The sequence below is a fragment of the Canis lupus genome, chromosome 10, assembly GCF_048164855.1.
Source record: "Canis lupus baileyi chromosome 10, mCanLup2.hap1, whole genome shotgun sequence".
Taxonomy (NCBI): domain Eukaryota; kingdom Metazoa; phylum Chordata; class Mammalia; order Carnivora; family Canidae; genus Canis; species Canis lupus.
In genome coordinates, this window is record NC_132847.1 from 9379312 (window position 1) to 9399574 (window position 20263).

General features: G+C 37.4%; 1 protein-coding gene across 10 annotated transcripts in view; it reads left to right on the plus strand.

The window, feature by feature from the left end:
* Positions 1–20263, plus strand: part of DMXL1 (Dmx like 1) — a 127800-nt gene that overhangs the window by 45702 nt on the left and 61835 nt on the right. For all 10 annotated transcript variants that reach the window (XM_072840635.1, XM_072840628.1, XM_072840629.1 and 7 more), the window contains 8 exons: positions 888–977; positions 1058–1160; positions 10527–10646; positions 10915–11136; positions 13519–15204; positions 16243–16350; positions 18605–18774; positions 19316–19413. In XM_072840635.1, coding sequence (XP_072696736.1) covers positions 888–977; positions 1058–1160; positions 10527–10646; positions 10915–11136; positions 13519–15204; positions 16243–16350; positions 18605–18774; positions 19316–19413 — 2597 coding nt within the window. The remainder of the gene's footprint in view (positions 1–887; positions 978–1057; positions 1161–10526; positions 10647–10914; positions 11137–13518; positions 15205–16242; positions 16351–18604; positions 18775–19315; positions 19414–20263) is intronic.

A 20263-nucleotide genomic window follows, 5' to 3' on the forward strand; every position in this document is an offset into this window, starting at 1 on the left:
GGCTTGTATGAGAAAAAGAGGATGATGCCCTGTTTGTGTGTGAGCACAAAGACCTTGAGTTGAGTTAGGAAGAAAGCCTAAGAGGCTGATTTTTAAGGGCAGGAGGATTTGAGAGCCTGGTGTTGAACATGTTAATTTTGAGATGCCTGTTTAACACCCAACAGACCTAATATGCTCATCTTTATGCTCATAGTTTAGAGAGGGTCTGATCTGAGGATATAAAATAAGTAGCTGTCAGAATATGAATTTAAAGGTATGGAGCTGGATGAGATCACTGAAGGAAAGAAAGTAGAAGTGGTAGGATTGAACATTGGGGCATCCCATTGCTAAAAGTGGGGTGAATGTGGTATATAGTGGAATCCAAGTGAGGACAATTATTTCAAGAAGGGAGTGATAAGTAGAATCAAATGCTGCTCATAGATTAAGTGTGATGAAGATCGAATTTAACAATGTGACCTTGACTAGAGCAGTCAGGATATTAAGTAGCTTGAGAAATCAGCATACATAAATGTAAATTTATGTAAATATCAACTTGTTTCTTTACCTCCATCTTTCTCACTTCAACATTAATGCCTAAAAAGCATTAATTCTTACATTTCTGTGACATTGAAGTCAGTCTTTCACATTTATAGATGTAAAATATTCTTCTCTCTAATAATCACCACTCATTGCTTTTGCTCTTTACATTGAGCCATAACTCTTATTCATTCCTACATCATGAATAGTAAGGTAAAGTCCTAGAATGTTTATAACGAAAGAGACTTGTCAATTTATTTAGCCCCACTTGAACTTATGTATTATTTATCTACTATGCCTGAATTTTCATATTTATTATTTTTTAATTTAACTGTTTAATAAAGGAGATGTCCATTTTTTTTAAAAAACAGAAATATGTTGGTGAAGTGTTTAACATCGTAAGTCAACAGTCAACAGCCAGGCCTGGATGTATTATTGCATTAGATCCCATTACCAAACTTGTAAGTATTATTTTTCTGGCCACTCAGCATTAGGTAAATAATATATAAATCAACTTATGTTGGTGTTTATTTACATTCAGCAAGGCAGAAAAACCCAGCTGCTTCATGTTTTTCAAGAAGATTTCATTTTGAATAACCTTGAGAAGAAAAGTCTGGGAAAAGACAGAATGTTATCTGATGCAGGTAAAAAATAGTCTTTTTATGTAATGAGAAATATGTAGAGTATGTTAAACAGTTAATAAAGATAAGTTAATATAATGTTTCATATCATCATATGTGAACTTAAAATTTTTCTATGTAGGTTTGTGATGTTATTTATATAAATATCAGTAGTTTTTTATTCTTAAACCAGGAAATAAACATGAAAAAAATTAAAGGGGTTTGTCAGTTATATCTTTTAAAAAGCATAATAAGAGATGTTTTTTATTATTAATGTATGAGTACTCTTTGCATGGATAGGATCCTATACTAAAAATTAGGATAATATGGGGACACCTGACCCTTTAGAAATCTACACTTTTAAAACAGTAGCTTTTAAAACTTCAAGTTAAAATTTAAAGACAAGGTGTTTCAATTAATACTTTCATAAACATTTTTAAAAATTATATTAAACTCCTCCACTTAAAATTGTTATTTTGCATAGAGGAAAACAGAACAAAATGAAGATCAAAATTTCTTGGTCATCAGTTTCAAGTACAGAGCCAAACCAAACTTAGCAATCACTTTCCTGGTGAGAAAAAAAGAAAAATGACTTTCCTTATAAATGAACTATACAGTATAAATGAACTATACAGCCTCAGGCTTTTAAAAGTCCATTATTAAGCCCCAAGTAATACTATTTTTCTTCTGTATTTGCTCCAGATTATTTTTCTTACTTGTATATTGTTTCTTAATTCCAAGTTTTTCCAATTTTCTTTTCTTTTTTTAAAAAAATTTTCATGAGAGACACAGAGAGGGAGGCAGAGACATAGGCAGAGGGAGAAGCAGGCTCCATGCAGGGAGCCCAATGTGGGACTCCATCCCAGAACACCAGGATCATGCCCTGGGCCAAAGGCAGACACTCAACCACTGAGCCACACAGGCGTCCCATTCAGTTTTCTTTTCCTATGAGTTTTGCACTGTCATGTCAAATGTCTAATTTCTTACCACTGTTTCCACTTAGTCTGTGATTTTCCCTGAGAATTCATGAACTGTGCAAAAGCACAGTGCTTTGGTAAGCTCTGAATACAGTGATGGAAAGATACTGAGAAAGGAAAATAAAGATGTCAGGTACAAGATAAAGGGTTAGTTATATCAACAAAATGTCCTTTACTTTTCCTTTTTTATATTAAAATATTAAGAACAGAGACACCTGGATGGCTCAGCGGTTGAGCGTCTGCCTTTAGCGCAGGGCGTGATCCCAGAATCTGGGATCGAGTCCCACATCGGGCTCCCTGCGAGGAGCCCGCTTCTCTCTCTGCCTCTCTCTTTCTCTCTTTCTGTGTGTGTGTGTGTGTGTGTGTGTGTGTGTGTGTGTCTCTCATGAATAAATAAATAAAATCTTAAAAAAATAAATAAAATAAAATATTAAGAACATTAATATTTTTAACAATTCAAATCTCTAAGTTTTTTTCTTAAAGAAACTACTCTTTTATGCTTCAAGTTGAATTTTGTGATCTTAAATCTATTCTAGCATTATCTTTTCTAGGATTCAATTTTTAACTTATTTTTTTCTCTTTAAAACTAAATATTTTTCCTAGTTTTAATAATATTCTGGGAATTCTTACTGAGTTTTACTGAAAAACTATTATCTTCATTATCAATTTTCCAGAACATACCCAAAGTATAATGTGTTCATCTTACTTTGTTCTAATGTCAAGAAGAGAAGAACCATTTCTCAGCTACCTTCATTATTACATTCTTTCTTGTTAGTAAAATTATTAGAAATGGGTTGCTCTCTGATCTTTTTTTTCCTTCAGTCATAATCCCTTATCCTCTCCTTCCTCTTAACTCTTGTAACTTAAATGCTTAACTCACACAGAACATATTACCAAAGTCACCTTTTCATTTAGTATCTTAACACAGTATGACTTTAGATGTTTCTGGTTATTTTTCTGATTTTTATACGTCCTATGATTTCTATAGTTTTTATAATTTTTCTTTACATAATTTTGTACATAGTTAAGAGAACTTGGATTAAAGTCAGTCATTAAACCAAGTTCACTTTTTTTCAGCTAATAGTGAGTCACTGATTTTATATTTTATTTTATTTTATTTTTTTGATTTTATATTTGAGATGTAGCTTTTTAGTTTATTTTTATTTATTTATTTTTTAAATAAATTTATTTTTTATTGGTGTTCAATTTACCAACATACAGAATAACACCCAGTGCTCATCCCGTCAAGTGCCCCCTCAGTGCCCGTCACCCAGCCACCCCCACCCCCTGCCCTCCTCCCCTTCCACCACCACTAGTTCGTTTCTCAGAGTTAGGAGTCTTTACGTTCTGTCTCCCTTTCTGATATTTCCCACACATTTCTTCTCCCTTCCCTTATATTCCCTTTCACTATTATTTATATTCCCCAAATGAATGAGAACATACAATGTTTGTCCTTCTCCGATTGACTTACTTCAATCAGCATAATACCCTCCAGTTCCATCCACGTTGAAGCAAATGGTGGGTATTTGTCGTTTCTAATGGCTGAGTAATATTCCATTGTATACATAAACCACATCTTCTTTATCCATTCATCTTTCGATGGACACCGAGGCTCCTTCCACAGTTTGGCTATTGTGGATATTGCTGCTATAAACATTGGGGTACAGGTGTCCCGGCGTTTCATTGTATCTGTATCTTTGGGGTAAATCCCCAACAGTGCAATTGCTGGGTCGTAGGGCAGGTCTATTTTTAACTCTTTGAGGAACCTCCACACAGTTTTCCAGAGTGGCTGCACCAGTTCACATTCCCACCAACAGTGTAAGAGGGTTCCCTTTTTTCCCCGTCCTCTCCAACATTTGTGGTTTCCTGCCTTGTTAATTTTCCCCATTCTCACTGGTGTGAGGTGGTATCTCATTGTGGTTTTGATTTGTATTTCCCTGAAGGTCAGTGATGCGGAGCATTTTCTCATGTGCCTGTTGGCCATGTCTATGTCTTCCTCTGTGAGATTTCTGTTCATGTCTTTTGCCCATTGCATGATTGTATTGTTTGTTTCTTTGGTGTTGAGTTTAAGAAGTTCTTTATAGATCTTGGAAACTAGCCCTTTATCTGATGCGTCATTTGCAAATATCTTCTCCCATTCTGTAGGTTGTCTTTGAGTTTTGTTGACTGTATCCTTTGCTGTGCAAAAGCTTCTTATCTTGATGAAGTCCCAATAGTTCATTTTTGCTTTTGTTTCTTTTGCCTTCGTGGATGTATCTTGCAAGAAGTTACTGTGACTGAGTTCAAAAGGGTGTTGCCTGTGTTCTCCTCTAGGATTTTGATGGAATCTTGTGTCACATTTAGATCTTTCACCATTTTGAGTTTATCTTTGTGTATGGTGAAAGAGAGTGGTCTAGTTTCATTCTTCTGCATGTGGATGTCCAATTTTCCCAGCACCATTTATTGAAGAGACTGTCTTTTTTCCAGTGGATAGTCTTTCCTCCTTTATCGAATATTAGTTGACCATAAAGTTCAGGGTCCACTTCTGGGTTCTCTATTCTGTTCCATTGATCTATGTGTCTGTTTTTGTGCCAGTACCACCCTGTCTTGATGACCACAGCTTTGTGGTACAACCTGAAATCTGGCATTGTGATGCCCCCAGATATGGTTTTCTTTTTTAAAATTCCCCTGGCTATTCGGGGTCTTTTCTGATTCCACACAGATCTTAAAATAATTTGTTCTAACTCTCTGAAGAAAGTCCATGGTATTTTGATAGGGATTGCATTAAATTTGTAAATTGCCCTGGGTAACATTGACATTTTCACAATATTAATTCTTCCAATCCATGAGCATGGAATATTTTTCCATCTCTGCGTCTTCCTAAATTTCTTTCAGAAGTGTTCTATAGTTTTTAGGGTATAGATCCTTTACCTCTTTGGTTAGGTTTATTCCTAGGTATCTTATGCTTTTGGGTGCAATTGTAAATGGGATTGACTCCTTAATTTCTCTTTCTTCAGTCTCATTGTTAGTGTATAGAAATGCCACTGACTTCTGGGCATTGATTTTGTATCCTGCCACGCTACCTAATTGCTGTATGAGTTCTAGCAATCTTGGGGTGGAGGCTTTTGGGTTTTCTATGTAGAGTATCATGTCATCGGCGAAGAGGGAGAGTTTGACTTCTTCTTTGCCAATTTGAATGCCTTTAATGTCTTTTTGTTGTCTGATTGCCGAGGCTAGGACTTCCAGTACTGTGTTGAATAGCAGTGGTGAGAGTGGACATCCCTGTCTTTTCCTGATCTTAGGGGAAAGGCTCCCAGTGCTTCCCCATTGAGAATGATATTTGCTGTGGGCTTTTTATAGATGGCTTTTAAGATGTTGAGGAATGTTCCCTCTATCCCTACACTCTGAAGAGTTTTTTTTTTTTTTTCTTTTATGATAGTCACACAGAGAGAGAGAGAAGCAGAGGCATAGGCAGAGGGAGAAGCAGGCTCCATGCACCAGGAGCCCGACGTGGGATTCGATCCCGGGTCTCCAGGATCACGCCCCGGGCCAAAGGCAGGCGCTAAACCACTGCGCCACCCAGGGATCCCCTGAAGAGTTTTGATCAAGAATGGATGCTGTATTTTGTCAAATGCTTTCTCTGCATCTAATGAGAGGATTATATGGTTCTTGGTTTTTCTCTTGCTGATATGATGAATCACATTGATTGTTTTACGGGTGTTGAACCAGCCTTGTGTCCCGGGGATAAATCCTACTTGGTCATGGTGAATAATTTTCTTAATGTATTGTTGGATCCTATTGGCTAGTATCTTGTTGAGAATTTTTGCATCCATGTTCATCAGGGATATTGGTCTATAATTCTCCTTTTTGGTGGGATCTTTGGTTTTGGAATTAAGGTGATGCTGGCCTCATAGAACGAATTTGGAAGTACTCCATCTCTTTCTATCTTTCCAAACAGCTTTAGGAGAATAGGTATGGTTTCTTCTTTAAACGTTAGATAGAATTCCCCTGGGAAGCCATCTGGCCCTGGACTTTTGTGTCTTGGGAGGTTTTTGATGACTGCTTCAATTTCCTCCCTGGTTATTGGCCTGTTCAGGTTTTCTATTTCTTCCTGTTCCAGTTTTGGTAGTTTGTGGCTTTCCAGGAATGCGTCCATTTCTTCTAGATTGCCTAATTTATTGGCGTATAGCTGTTCATAATATGTTTTTAAAATCGTTTGTATTTCCTTGGTGTTGGTAGTGATCTCTCCTTTCTCATTCATGATTTTCTTAATTTGAGTCTTCTCTCTCTTCTTTTTAATAAGGCTGGCTAATGGTTTATCTATCTTATTAATTCTTTCAAAGAACCGACTCCTGGTTTTGTTGATCTGTTCCACACTTCTTCTGGTCTCGATTTCGTTGAGTTCTGCTAATACTAATACTCTTCCCCATAAAAGTCAGGGATTTCTTGTCTCTTGCTGCTCAAATATTTATTAACTCTCTTCTTCTGCTGGGTGTAGGATCTATTTGCTGTTTTTTCTTTAGCTCCTTTAGGTGTAAGGTTAGCTTTTGTATTTGAGTTCTTTCCAGTTTTTGAATGGATGCTTGTATTGCGATGTATTTCCCCCTCAGGACTGCTTTTGCTACATCCCAAAGAGTTTGAAGGGTTGTATCTTCATTCTCATTAGTTTCCATGAATCTTTTTAATTCTTCCTTAATTTCCTGGTTGACCCTTTCATCTTTTAGCAGGATGGTCCTTAACCTCCACGTGTTTGCGGTCCTTCCAAACTTCTTGTTGTGATTTAGTTCTAATTTCAAGGCATTATGGTCTGAGAATATGCAGGGGACGATCCCAATCTTTTGGTATCGGTTCAGACCTGATTTGTGACCCAGTATATGGTCTATTCTGGAGAAAGTTCCATGTGCACTTGAGAAGAATGTGTATTCAGTTGAGTTTGGATGTAAAGTTCTGTAGATATCTGTGAAATCCATCTGGTCCAGTGTATCATTTAAAGCTCTCGTTTCTTTGGAGATGTTGTGCTTAGAAGACCTATCGAGTATAGACAGAGGTAGATTGAAGTCACCAAGTATAAGTGTATTATTATCTAAGTATTTCTTCACTTTGGTTATTAATTGATTGATATATTTGGCAGCTCCCACATTCGGGGCATATATATTGAGGATTGTTAAGTCCTCTTGTTGGCTAGATCCTTTAAGTATGAGATAGTGTCCCTCTTCATCTCTCACTACAGTCTTTGGGGTAAATTTTAGTTTATCTGATATAAGGATGGCTACCCCTGCTTTCTTTTGAGGACCATTCGAATGGTAAATGGTTCTCCAACCTTTTATTTTCAGGTTGTAGGTGTCCTTCTGTCTAAAATGAGTCTCTTGTAGACAGCAAATAGATGGGTCCTGCTTTTTTATCCAGTCTGAAACCCTGTGCCTTTGATGGGGTCATTAAGCCCGTTCACGTTCAGAGTTACTATTGAAAGGTATGAATTTAGTGTCACCATGATATCTATTCAGTCCTTGTTTTTGTAGATTGTTCCACTGAACAACTTCTTAAAGGGGAATTTTAAGAGTCCCTTTAAAATTTCTTGCAGAGCTGGTTTGGAGGTCACATATTCTTTCAGTTCCTGCCTGTCTTGGAAGCTCTTTATCTCTCCTTCCATTTTGAATGAGAGCCTTGCTGGATAAAGTATTCTTGGTTGCATGTTCTTCTCATTTAGGACCCTGAATATATCCTGCCAGCCCTTTCTGGCCTGCCAGGTCTCTGTGGAGAGGTCTGCTGTTACCCTAATACTCTTCCCCATAAAAGTCAGGGATTTCTTGTCTCTTGCTGCTTTAAGGATCTTCTCTTTATCTTTGGAATTTGCAAGCTTCACTATTAAATGTCGAGGTGTTGAACGGTTTTTATTGATTTTAGGAGGGGATCTTTCTATTTCCTGGATCTGAATGCCTGTTTCCCTTCCCAGATTAGGAAAGTTTTCAGCTATGATTTGTTCAAATACATATTCTGGCCCTCTGTTCCTTTTGGCGCCCTCGGGAACCCCAATTAAACGTAGGTTTTTCTTCCTCAGGCTGTCGTTTATTTCCCTTAATCTGTCTTCATGGTCTTCTAATTGTTTGTCTCTTTTTTCCTCAGTTTCCCTCTTTGCCATCAACTTGTCTTTTATGTCACTCGTTCTTCCACCTCATTAACCCTGGTCTTAACCCTGGTCGTTAGGACTTTTAGTTTGGATTGTATCTCATTCAATTGATTTTTAATTTCTGCCTGATTGGATCTAAATTCTGCAGTCATGAAGTTTCTTGAGTCCTTTACGCTTTTTTCTAGAGCCACCAGTAGCTCTATAATAGTGCTTCTGAATTGGCTTTCTGACATTGAATTGTAATCCAGATTTTGTAACTCTGTGGGAGAGAGGACTGTTTCTGATTCTTTCTTTTGAGGTGAGGTTTTCCTTCTAGTCATTTTGCTCAGTGCAGAGTGGCCCAAAACAAGTTGTATTGGGAAAAGGAGAAAAAGGAGAGAAAGAAGGAAAGAAAAGAGAAATAGAAAAAAGGAAGAAAAAAAAGAGAAGAAAAAGAGAAAAAGAAAGAAAGGAAAAAAAAAGGGGTGGGGGAAGCAAACAAATCAAAAAGCAAAAACAAAAACAAAAACATGGGGGAGTATCTTCTGATTCTGCATACTTTAAGTCCCTTGACTTCCCCTGGAACTTGTCCATCTAGCTGGTCTTCTGGGGGAGGGGCCTGTTGTGCTGAGTCTCAGGTGTTAGCACTTGGGGGAGCTGCTCTGCCCCTGCCTGGTGCAGGGCTCAGTGGGGGTTGTTTACCCCGTGAGGACCCAGGAGGAACAACCACGGTGGCAGAGGCAGCTCTGCAGCCCTGGAGTCAGCCCCCGCAGTAACTCCGGAGCTCTCCGTCTGCAGGGCCTGGAGGCTCTGGGGCGGGGCCGCTGATCTGCTTAGCTCGGGGCAGGAGAGTCCTTGCGGTCCTGGGCCCTCCTGGCCTCTGCCTGTGGGGGTTGGGAGGGGAGGCCGGATCTTGGGCTCTGTCCCAGGGCCCAGTGCCCCTGGGCCTGCGCTGTTGGATTCGCTTTCCCGGTGGCTGCACAGAGCCCGTCTGAGCTGCTCCTGGAGCCGTGCAGCCCCCTCCGCACGGAGCCTCTTCCTCTGACGGGAGCTGCCTTGGAGCTGCTCCCGGGCCCCACATCCCCTTCCGCGGAGCCGCCGCCCGAGTCCCTCTGAGCTGCTCCCGCCCTGCAGCCCCCTCCACGCAGCGCCACCGCCCGAGCCCCTTCCGAGCTCCCGGGTCCAGCCGTGTGTGCGCGCGCGCTGCAGCCCTTCAGGGAGCTCGGCGCACTCTCCCAGGGGGCGCAGGTGTCTCTTAACTGTTCCAGGGAGCCCGAGGGCATCCTCGCCCTCCTGCGGTCCTGTTGCAACTCCCTGGGAGGCCTTTCCGCCCGTGAAGATTGGTGCAGCTCCTGCTTCTCCGGGTCGGGGCTCTACTGTCCTGGCGGCACTCACCACGGCCTTAGCCGGGCTCCTCACGGGGCCCTTCCCCTTTGGATGCCTTTTGTTTCTTTATTTCTTTTTCCCCCCCCTGTCTGCCTACCTTGATAGAAGCGCAAGCTCTTCTCACTGTAGCATTCCAGCTGCTGTCTCTTTAAATCTCAGGCCGAATTTATAGATTTTCAGGATGATTTTGAAGTTTATCTAGGTAATTTGGTGGGGACAGGTGATTTGTAGAACCTACTCTTCTGCCATCTTGCCCCGGTATTGTTGCTTTTTAGTTTATTTTGAGCAGCTTGTGTGCTGCTTAAATCATGCAGTTTGACTAAGAAAATTTTTCTCAAATGTGAATGAGGAATACTTTTATTTTGAATCTTAATAAACTTCATTAATAAGTCATTCCATTGTGAAAGTTATTTACCTTGAAATATGTTTGGCAATACGTTTTTATTTTTTTTATTATTTAAATATTTTATTTATTTATTCATGAGAGACACAGAGAGAGAGGCAGGCTCCATGTAGGGAGCCTGATGTGGGACTTGATCTCGGGACTCCAGGACTTCGCCCTGGGCTGAAGGCAGGCACTAAATCACTGAGCCATCCAGGGATCCCCAGCAATACAGTTTTAATTATAATATGTTGATTTAAAGTATCTGTCACATAGTTGCACCTGTTCAGAAATTGCCTTATTATGGTCGAACCTATGTGAATAAGGTCATAGTGATTACTGTAATGTGTGAATTTTTTAAGCATGTCAATTTAGAAATGAAAAGTGTAGCATACATGTAATTATTAAAATTTTAATTTAATACAAATTCACGTAAAAAATTGGTTGCATTCGAACCTTAGGTAAGAGTTTTTTTTTTAAATTCATTTATTTTAACTTGGCATATTTAATAAGTTGTCTCACTTATCCATGTTAATAGTGAAAAATATTAATACCAACAGGCAGCTTACCTAATGGGTTTTCTGAGAAATTCTACCTAATTGTAATTGAGGGCACCCAAGACAACCGTTCATTGTTACACATGTGGAATTTACATTTAAAGTCCACTCCTGTCTCATTGGGTAAGTTTTTTTTTAATCTTTTGAACTTTAAGTAGACTTAAATTAACAAATTATATGTGGTTAGAGCAGTGCATGTTTTTAAACCTGTTGAGTGAAAATAATTGTATTTTATTCAGTTAATCAGATTCTCTGATATTCTGGCCATAAAGAATTCTATTAATATGTTGTTTTATTTTTTATTTTTATAAGGCTTTGGGATTATAAAATGTAGCAATTTGAAGATTCACAGGTTCCCCCCCTCGGTTTATGGTTCTTATGTGTTTTATAGATGAAAAAGTAGATACAAAAATATCTGAAGCAGTTTGGCAGCCAGAAGAACATTATTCTTCTTCTCCAGAGAAGATCGTATCTCCTTTTTCACAGAAGTATCAGGCTTGCAGAGCAAATCTCCAGAGTACCAGCAAGTTGACTCTGTCTTCAGAAATGGTTTATAGCCAAGAGTTGAATTTGCCAGAAGGAGTTGAAATAATAAGTGTTAAGCCATCAGCAGGTTTGTATAGTTTGTGAAAAGAGACTAATCAAACTTGGTAATCCATGAATATTTAGTAAGGTATTTAAAAAGAGGCACAACTACCTGTTTGTAAATCATGTTGAAGCAGAATTGGAAATACTATCTTTACCCTGAATTTAAAACTTAAATAAATTCTCAATATGTTTTCAGATTATTCTGCATTTGTCAACCATTTGTAGTCTTAAATATTGATTTCCCAAACAAATTTTTATGGTGTCATTATGAAGAAAAACCCAGAGTTTCCTGTGCAGAGATAATAACATGGTTGTGCCTTATTTGTCATCTTTGATAATACTGGTAGTGACCGCCTAGAGTTGTGTGCCCTATAGGATTCTGACTGTGTGGGTCCCAGTATATACCTATCATCTTTATCCTAGGGCGGCAGTTCTCAAAATGTGATACCCAGACCAGGAACATGAGCGTGATCTGGGACCTCTTTAGAAGTAAAAATTCTTGGGCTACATGCTGGATTTACTGAATTAAAAACTCTGTGGTGCACCTAAAGGCTATTTTAGCAAGGTACCCAGAAGATTCTGATTGTACATAAGATAGATTACGGACCACAGTTCTAGGGTATCAAGAAAACCAAGACAAAATCCGTCATTTTATCATTCAGTTCTTTGGTTTTCATTGTCATGGTGTGTATTTTTGTTCTTTTCTATTTCTCTGTCATTTTTTTTGGATTTATGACTTTGAATGCTTCTTAGGGCTTTATTGATATATCAGGTTCTTACTCATTTTTAATTGGTGAAATTAGCAGCAGGAGTTGCGGTATTAACAGTATTCTGATAACTTTTAATTCTACTTCTTTGTATATTTTACTAAAAGAAGCATCAATGCAAGGGAGATTAAAGTTTGAAAATGAATGTTTGCATTGACACAATTTTAAGAGCTGTTCCCTTAGCCAGAACAGTATGATCTTCACTGCTGAACTCCAATTAAGACAATATGGCAAATGTAAGAGAAATATTTCTAGAAACAGTCCTCTTATTTAACTTTGGTCCAAGTAATTTGGGCAGAAGAAGAAGAGTTCTAGGGAAAAAGAAATTTGTTTTGTTTGGCAAAAACAGCAGACAGTAAAAGCTAGTCTTAAGAACTTATTTTTAATGCATCTCTTAGGAAGGTAAGCTATTCTCTGTTCAGCTCAGACATACCAATGAACAATACTATTTGTATCCTTCAGCAATACTGCTATATTCCTTTAGGTTTTTTTTTTTTTTTTAAGAAAACTTAAAATTATGTCAAAATGCTTTTGAAGTATAATGTCCTATATAACATTTCTATATTATAACTAGTCTTTTAAGTTTAATAATTTAGGACAGGAGTTGGCAGACTATAGGCCCGATACCTGTTTTGTAAATACCTTTGATTAAACCTAGCTACACTTATTGATTTACTTTTGTGTATACCTGCTTTTACTCTAGACTGGCAGCGTGGAATAGTTGGAGTAGAGACTCTGGAATAGTTGGAGTAGAGACTCTGTTTGTGGCTAGCAAAGCCTAAAATAGTCACTACTATCTTAAAAGGAAAGCTTGCCAATGATTTAGGAAATTAAGAGTTTATAATTAAATTAAGGACAGGAAATGTGGAGCACCTGGTTGGCTCAGTCAGTTAAACATCTGCCTTTGGCACACGTTATGATCCTGGGTTCCTGAGATTGAGCCCACAGGTTGGATTCCCTGCTCAGTGGGGAGTCTGCTTCTCCCTCTCCCTCTGCCCCTCCCCCCATTCATGCTATCTCTCGCTCATGCTCTCAAATAAAATCTTTAAAAAAAAAAGACAGGAAACATTTTGTCACGCTTAAGAATCTTGTAAGCATCAGTAGTATCAAATACCCTTCAATTATGGAGGATCCATTTCATAAGTTAGGTAAGCACAGACTGCTCACAAAATGGTAAAAATACTGAAGAGAAGGAGCCATAAGTGTTGACACCATTTTAAAAATGTATTGGTATCTTTAAAATAAGATTTATAAGAATTGGGTAATAAGAATTAGGTGAAAAGAATGCTGGTCTGAGAACCAGGTTCTCAAACCTGAGAATTCAGGTTTTCTAATTCTGTCTTATTCGACCTGTTGGATTTAGCATGAGATACTATACACACTTGGTCAGGGGTCCTTACCTGTAAGATATAGGAATTGAAATTACCTCATAGTTCTCTTTCAGCTCTAGGTTTTGATAATATTTTCCTTTTTGTATTCCTTTTTGAAGTCCTTAAAAGCTTTTTACTGATTTTGTTGACTCATAAACTAAATATAGGTTTTCTTGTTGTTAACAGTGCTTTATACAAGGACTTTAGTACATGAAAACAGAAATATTTAACCAAATTTGACATTTTGTTAATGGATTATTTTTATTTTAGGACATCTGAGTTCCTCTTCCATATATCCTGTGTGCAGTGCTCCTTACTTATTGGCAACTTCATGCTCGGATGAGAAAGTAAGATTCTGGAGATGCAGAGTCACAGATGGAGAATCTGACACATCAAAGAATGAAAGAATGAATCTTGAATACGTTTGGGAAGAATGGCCATTGCTTATCGAAGATGGGCTTCATAGCAATAGTAGTATAACCATCCCTGGTAGGCCTGTAGAAGTTAGCTGTGCACATACAAATAGGTTAGCAGTAGCATTTAAGCAGCCTGCATCTAATAGTAGGTCTTCTCAGGACTTTCTAATGCATGTCAGTATTTTTGAATGTGAGTCTACAGGAGGTTCATGTTGGGTCCTTGAACAGACAATTCATTTAGATGAACTGAATACAGTGTTAGATTCTGGTATTAGTATTGATAGCAATTTAGTGGCTTATAATAAGCAAGAGGTGTACTTATCTAGTAAAGAGAGTATCACATCAAACACAAAGCACTTAGTTCACTTAGATTGGATGTCTAGAGAAGATGGTTCTCATATCCTCACTGTAGGAATTGGATCAAAACTTTTTATGTATGGACCCCTGGCTGGCAAGATACAAGAACAGGCTGGTAAAGAAAGCCTAGCATTTCCTCTCTGGGAAAGTACTAAAGCTGTGCCACTTTCTAAATTTGTACTCTTAAGAAGTATGGACTTGGTTTCTTCTGTAGAAGGCTCTCCACCTTTTCCTGTTTCTTTATCGTGGGTCCGGGATGGTATTCTGGTGGTAGGAATGGATTGTGAAATGCATGTCTATTCCCAGTGGCAGCCATCTTCTAAGCAGGAACCGGTTATAACAGATTCATACAATGGGAGCACTCCATCTATAATAAGTTTAATAAAACAGAGTAACTCATCGAGTTCTGGATTACATCCTCCAAAGAAAACTCTGACTCGATCTATGACCAGTCTTGCCCAGAAAATCTGTGGAAAGAAAACTGCCTTTGATCCATCTGTGGATGTGGAAGATTCAGGTCTTTTTGAAGCAGCCCATGTTCTTTCCCCAACTTTACCTCAGTATCATCCCTTGCAGCTTTTGGAACTCATGGACCTTGGCAAGGTTCGGAGAGCAAAAGCCATCTTGTCACACCTTGTCAAGTGCATTGCTGGAGAGGTTGTGGCTCTGAATGAAGCTGAATCCAATCATGAGCGCCGCCTTAGGTCTCTCACTATCAGTGCTAGTGGAAGCACTACCAGAGACCCCCAGGCTTTCAACAAAAGTGAAAATACAGATTACACAGAAATAGATTCTGTCCCTCCACTTCCTTTATATGCCTTACTTGCAGCAGATGATGATAGCTGCTGCTCATCTTTAGAGAAGTCCAGTAATCAGAGTACCTTAAATAATTCAAACCAGGTGTCAAAAGAAAGTTATGATGAGCTTTTTCAGATCCCAACTTTAATGACTGATCATCATGTGTTAGAGACAGATGAAGAAAATACCAAGCCCAGGGTCATTGACCTTTCGCAGTACAGTCCAACTTACTTTGGTCCTGAGCATGCTCAGGTTCTTTCTGGCCACTTACTTCATTCCAGTTTACCAGGACTCAGCCGGATGGAGCAGATGTCTCTGATGGCCTTAGCAGATACAATTGCAACTACCAGCACTGATATCGGGGAGAGCAGAGACAGAAGCCAAGGTAAAATTAAATAGAATACAGGATTGGGGGAAAAACTGATCATATGTTTACTTATTTACACAGAAAATAATCAAGTAATTTTATAAAAATTATGCCCTGGAAGGTTTTTTAAATCATTATTGTTACCTTCATAGTAGTTTTAATATATGCTATTTTTCCCATAAATCATAGTACTTTGAGAAAGTATACAAAGATTAATTATGCCAGTCATTTTTACCAGAGATCCAACTGAATCCTTTTGAGTTTTGCAAAAATTAACATTACTTAATTGCTTTAGGTACCTGAAAATAAAAGGTGCATTCTGCTTTACTTTTTTTTCGTGTTGTTGTCAGTATTAATTTGATTCTTTAAATATTGAGATTTTCTAAAAAAAAATTAGGACTAATGTCTACTTCTACCTAGGCTAATACAGATAAGTATATTAAAATTAGATCTTTTCCTCACCCAAGATCATTTTTTTCTTTTTAATCTCCTGAGTTGTGAAAAAAAATTGAATGTAGAATTTCCATCAAATCTCAGTAAGATCTGAAATTAACATGCCCAGCTTTGTGCATAGGACATTAGGATGCACCCCTGGAACTATGCTTGAAAGATAAATATACAACTATTCTTTCCTGTAGTAGCAGCAGATTACTGGGATGGGTCTATGACTTGAATCGACATGGAAAATAATTTTACATACTCTACAGCAAAGATTAAACTATTTTAAAATTTAGTCATATTTTAAGTAAGATAAAATCCAAGGATGTTGGGTTATAAAAAATATCACTAATCCTAAGCCACTTAATTCTCTTTAATATTTTTCAGAATACTTAGATATACTACTTTTGTCTGTAGTGTATGGTCACGAAGAAGAAAGAAATATTAGATAATATTTAGACTGATGGCTTTTGTCTATTTCAAAATGTTTTGTCCAGTAGTTGGTGCTGTGACATTTGATTCTTGCCAGAATTATTAACATTTACTTGAATTTTACTAATGAAATGATTTCCTTACAAATACAAATAAGTAAATATTTTATGTTGTTGGTTTTTGTAGGTGGAGAAACTCTTGATGAATGTGGGTTAAAATTTCTTTTGGCTGTTCGACTTCATACTTTCCTTACAACCTCCCTTCCAGCTTATCGAGCTCAGCTTCTCCACCAAGGTGATTTTAGTAGTAATCTACTAAAGGGAATGGGAGTGAAAGTAGAGAGGCTTGAGGACATTTGTTTTTGCCCAGATATGATAACGATGACAAATTTGACACAGACTAAGTTTTCTTCACTTACTTGTAAAACTATTTATTTCTACTTAATTTTCTTTGCTTAAAATACTGGAACATTTTTGGTAGATAGAATTAATGAAGAAATGGATATTGGTCAGTTGGATATTCTGTGTTACATTTTCAAATGCATCATACATTAAAGGCCAATAAATACTGTTTTATTCTCTAACTTCTTTATTTATTTTTTATTTTTTTAAAATTTATTTACTTATTTATGATAGTCATCAGAGAGAGAGAGAGAGAGAGGCAGAGACACAGGCAGAGGGAGAAGCAGGCTCCATGCACCGGGAGCCCGATGTGGGACTCGATCCGTGTCTCCAGGATCGCGCCCTGGGCCAAAGGCAGGCGCTAAACCGCTGCGCCACCCAGGGATCTCCTTCTCTAACTTCTTTAGATTTTCGTTCTCCTGTTTGACAATTATTGAAGTTGTGTTTAACCAAAATTTGCGTAACATTTTTATTACAGAAATAATATATATTCAATTTTTAGTTGTCTTATGTTCAGAGTATAGAACATCGAAAGTGCAAATTACCCCCAAACAACTGTTAACATTAATGTGTATTTCATATTCTAGTTTAGTACCCTTTCAGAAACTCTTATGTAGTTAGTCAGGACTCAGAGGAACAGAAATACTGTACTGAAGTTTAATGGTATTTCTTGGCTATGTGCCCAGGAAGTTCAGAGGTAGAACTGCGATCCAGCGTTATTGGATCTGTAGTTTTAAACATTGTTATTGGGGGGATTCCATAGGTTAGCCTCTGCTCATTGATATCTGCCTCTTGCTCTTGCTTTTCCTTTCTTTCTGTTTCTACTTCCTCCTTCCCCTCACTTTGTATTTAGCTTTGGAAAAGTAAAGCTTAAAATTTCAAGTTAAGGTGTTTATATATGAAACATTATTGACCTCAGTTGAGAGATAATAGGAATCTAAAAATAGTTTAGAATAGCAGTCTGTTCATTGCATAGGGGTTTTCCTTTTTTTAAATTTTTGTTTCTTTTGGGGCATCTGGGTGGCCCAGTGGTTGAACGTCTGCCTTCGGCTCAGGTTGTGATCCCAGGGTCCTGGGATTGATTCCTGCACCAGGCTCCCCTGAGGGAGCCTGCTTCTCCCTCTACCTTTGTCTCTGACTGTATCTCTGCCTCTCTCTGTGTGTCTCTCATGAATAAATAAGTAAATAATTTTTGGGGGGTTTCTTTCTTTCAAAAGACTTGGGTAGTGGGCATTTCAGATTCCTTGGCATTTGATACTAGGTTTAAATTTTGAGTCGATATATGTCAAAGCCACATTTTATAGTTAATACTTGACCTAGAAGTAGTACTGTGAAGAGACAAAATAGAAGCTCAACAAGAAATACCACGTGTATGGGCTAGTAGGTTGAGAGAATTGCTGTTCTCTTTAAATGTTGCTGTTTAAATAATTTGAAAAGTATCTGACATAATAGTTATTATGTGCCAGGTATAATACTATTCTAAATGCTTTAGCTATAGTATTGTAATCCTCCCAACAATGTAATAAGGTAGTACCATGATTATTCACGTTTTATGAATGAGGAAATTGAGGAATCAAGAGACTAAATAAACTTGTCCACTGTCTTGTACTTAGGATTGGGGCTGGACTTCTTGTATACATTCTGATTCTAGAGTCTACATCTTAAGTTCTGTTTAGCACACTGTTCTGTGTCTGCTTGATGCTCTTTGAATTCCATGGAGTTAAATCCACAAAAACAAATGTTAGCCAAAGGACAGTGAGAATCAGCTACAAAGAACAATCATTTCAGCATAGAATAATACTTTATGTGTTTCTCATGTTCTAAAGAAAGATTGTAGGTAGTAGCTACAGAACAAAAAAAATCTCAACAGCATTTGCCATATAGCATTTTTTCTTATCTTTTAGAAAATATATTTTAATTCTGGAAAATACATGCTTTTTGGGGAAATAATAAAGTGACAAAGTTGTTAGAAGAAGCAAGAAAATAAAAACCCATATTCCCTTCAACTTTAATTACTTACTTGTAACTCTGTGAGTCTCATAAAAAGTTTAGACATTTTTCTGGCAATCATGGAACACACATTTCTGATAATCATTATATAAACATATTTATATTTCTTATAAACATTATTTTTTACTTTTCCTCAGGCCTGTCTACTAGTCATTTTGCTTGGGCATTTCACTCAGTAGCAGAAGAAGAGCTGCTGAACATGTTGCCAGCCATGCAGAAAGAGGATCCTACTTGGTCTGAACTGAGAGCCATGGGTGTGGGGTGGTGGGTCCGAAATACCCGTACCTTACGCAAGTGCATAGAAAAGGTAAGCTGTGTTTTATTTTGGTATTAAAAAATAACTAGTATATTTTGGGTGTTTTTTTTTTCTCTCTTTTAAAGATTGAAGCTATAAAATGCTTTTAAATAGCCATTATATTTCAAAATACCGCAGTAATACAGGTTTTTAATGTTTATATTCCAATTCTTAAATTACTAGTTGATACATGTATTTAGTAGTATATGTCTGATTTTTACAAAATAATGTGTATACATCTTTGGAAAAATAAAATAGTACTGAAGAGTTTGTAATGAAAAGTGTCGTCCTATATTCCCACTTACCTGTGTCTTTGGAGGCCCCCAAGAATTACTTTTGAAATTATAAAAAAACAAATGTATTTGTGTATATGTGTATAATATTTGTGTGTGTGTGTGTGTGTGTGTGTGTATACATCCATGCATTAGGGGACATATTTTCTAAATATATTGAACAGTTAAATAATGTGTGCCAGTCTTGAATGTGAGAGAAATTATTTTGTTCATTTAAAAATTGTTTCTGTGGAATTTTGACCATTATTTTCTAATTATAGGTAGCCAAAGCAGCGTTTTATAGAAAGAATGATCCTTTAGATGCTGCCATTTTTTACCTTGCAATGAGAAAGAAAGCTGTGATTTGGGGATTATATAGGTAGGTGAAAAGACTGCGCTTCAAAATGGAAAACTTTAAATGAAAAGACAATGTATGAAATAAAAGTAAAGATTTGTTTTTCTTATTAAGTGTGATTCATGTAGATTCTTAGTTATTTTTTCATTAAAATAGAGATTCATAAGAAAGAAGCCCAGGTGTTTTCCAGAGCAAAGAGAATCTTGATGAGGTCAGTTTAGTTTGGTTTTCAGGTTTATCAGTCCAGAAGAAACTGTTGTTGTTGTTGTTTATTTTAGAAACTTCCCATGATGCCTCTATAGAACAAAGAACTAAATCAAAACCTTGCATCTGGGGTGGGGAAGAAGATGAATGAATTGGTGGAATCTTGAACAGGGATCCACCCTCTCCCCTACTAGGAGTTTTTGGATTGGGTCATCCCTCCAAAGTACCCTCCTGCTGCGGTCCCTGACCTAACCCCATTCTTGAGCTAGGGTCACTAGGAATTTCTCTCTTTCACAAGTTTTCAGCAAGACTTGATAAACATGATCACCAAGAATAGTTTACCATTTGTTTTGCATTCAGTCCCAGTTTTCTTAGGAGAATCCGTATGTATGGCAACCTTTGGGGGAAAATCATGGGCACTGGTCGGTTTCCTAAGAGACTAGAGATTTTAAGATTTTTTTTGAATCAAGATAGATTCCTTAGGTTTCAGTTACCAGTCCTCCTCAGATGGCAGCAGGGATGAGGGTGATTGATGAAGTTTAAATGATGAAGTATGTATTTTATATATATAAGTTAATATAAAGTATATATTTTCTATGGATTTAAGCATAATTTCTCAAAGTACTGCTAAAGCAGTCTTCTTTATAGTTTGAAAGAAGTTTTTTCTCAA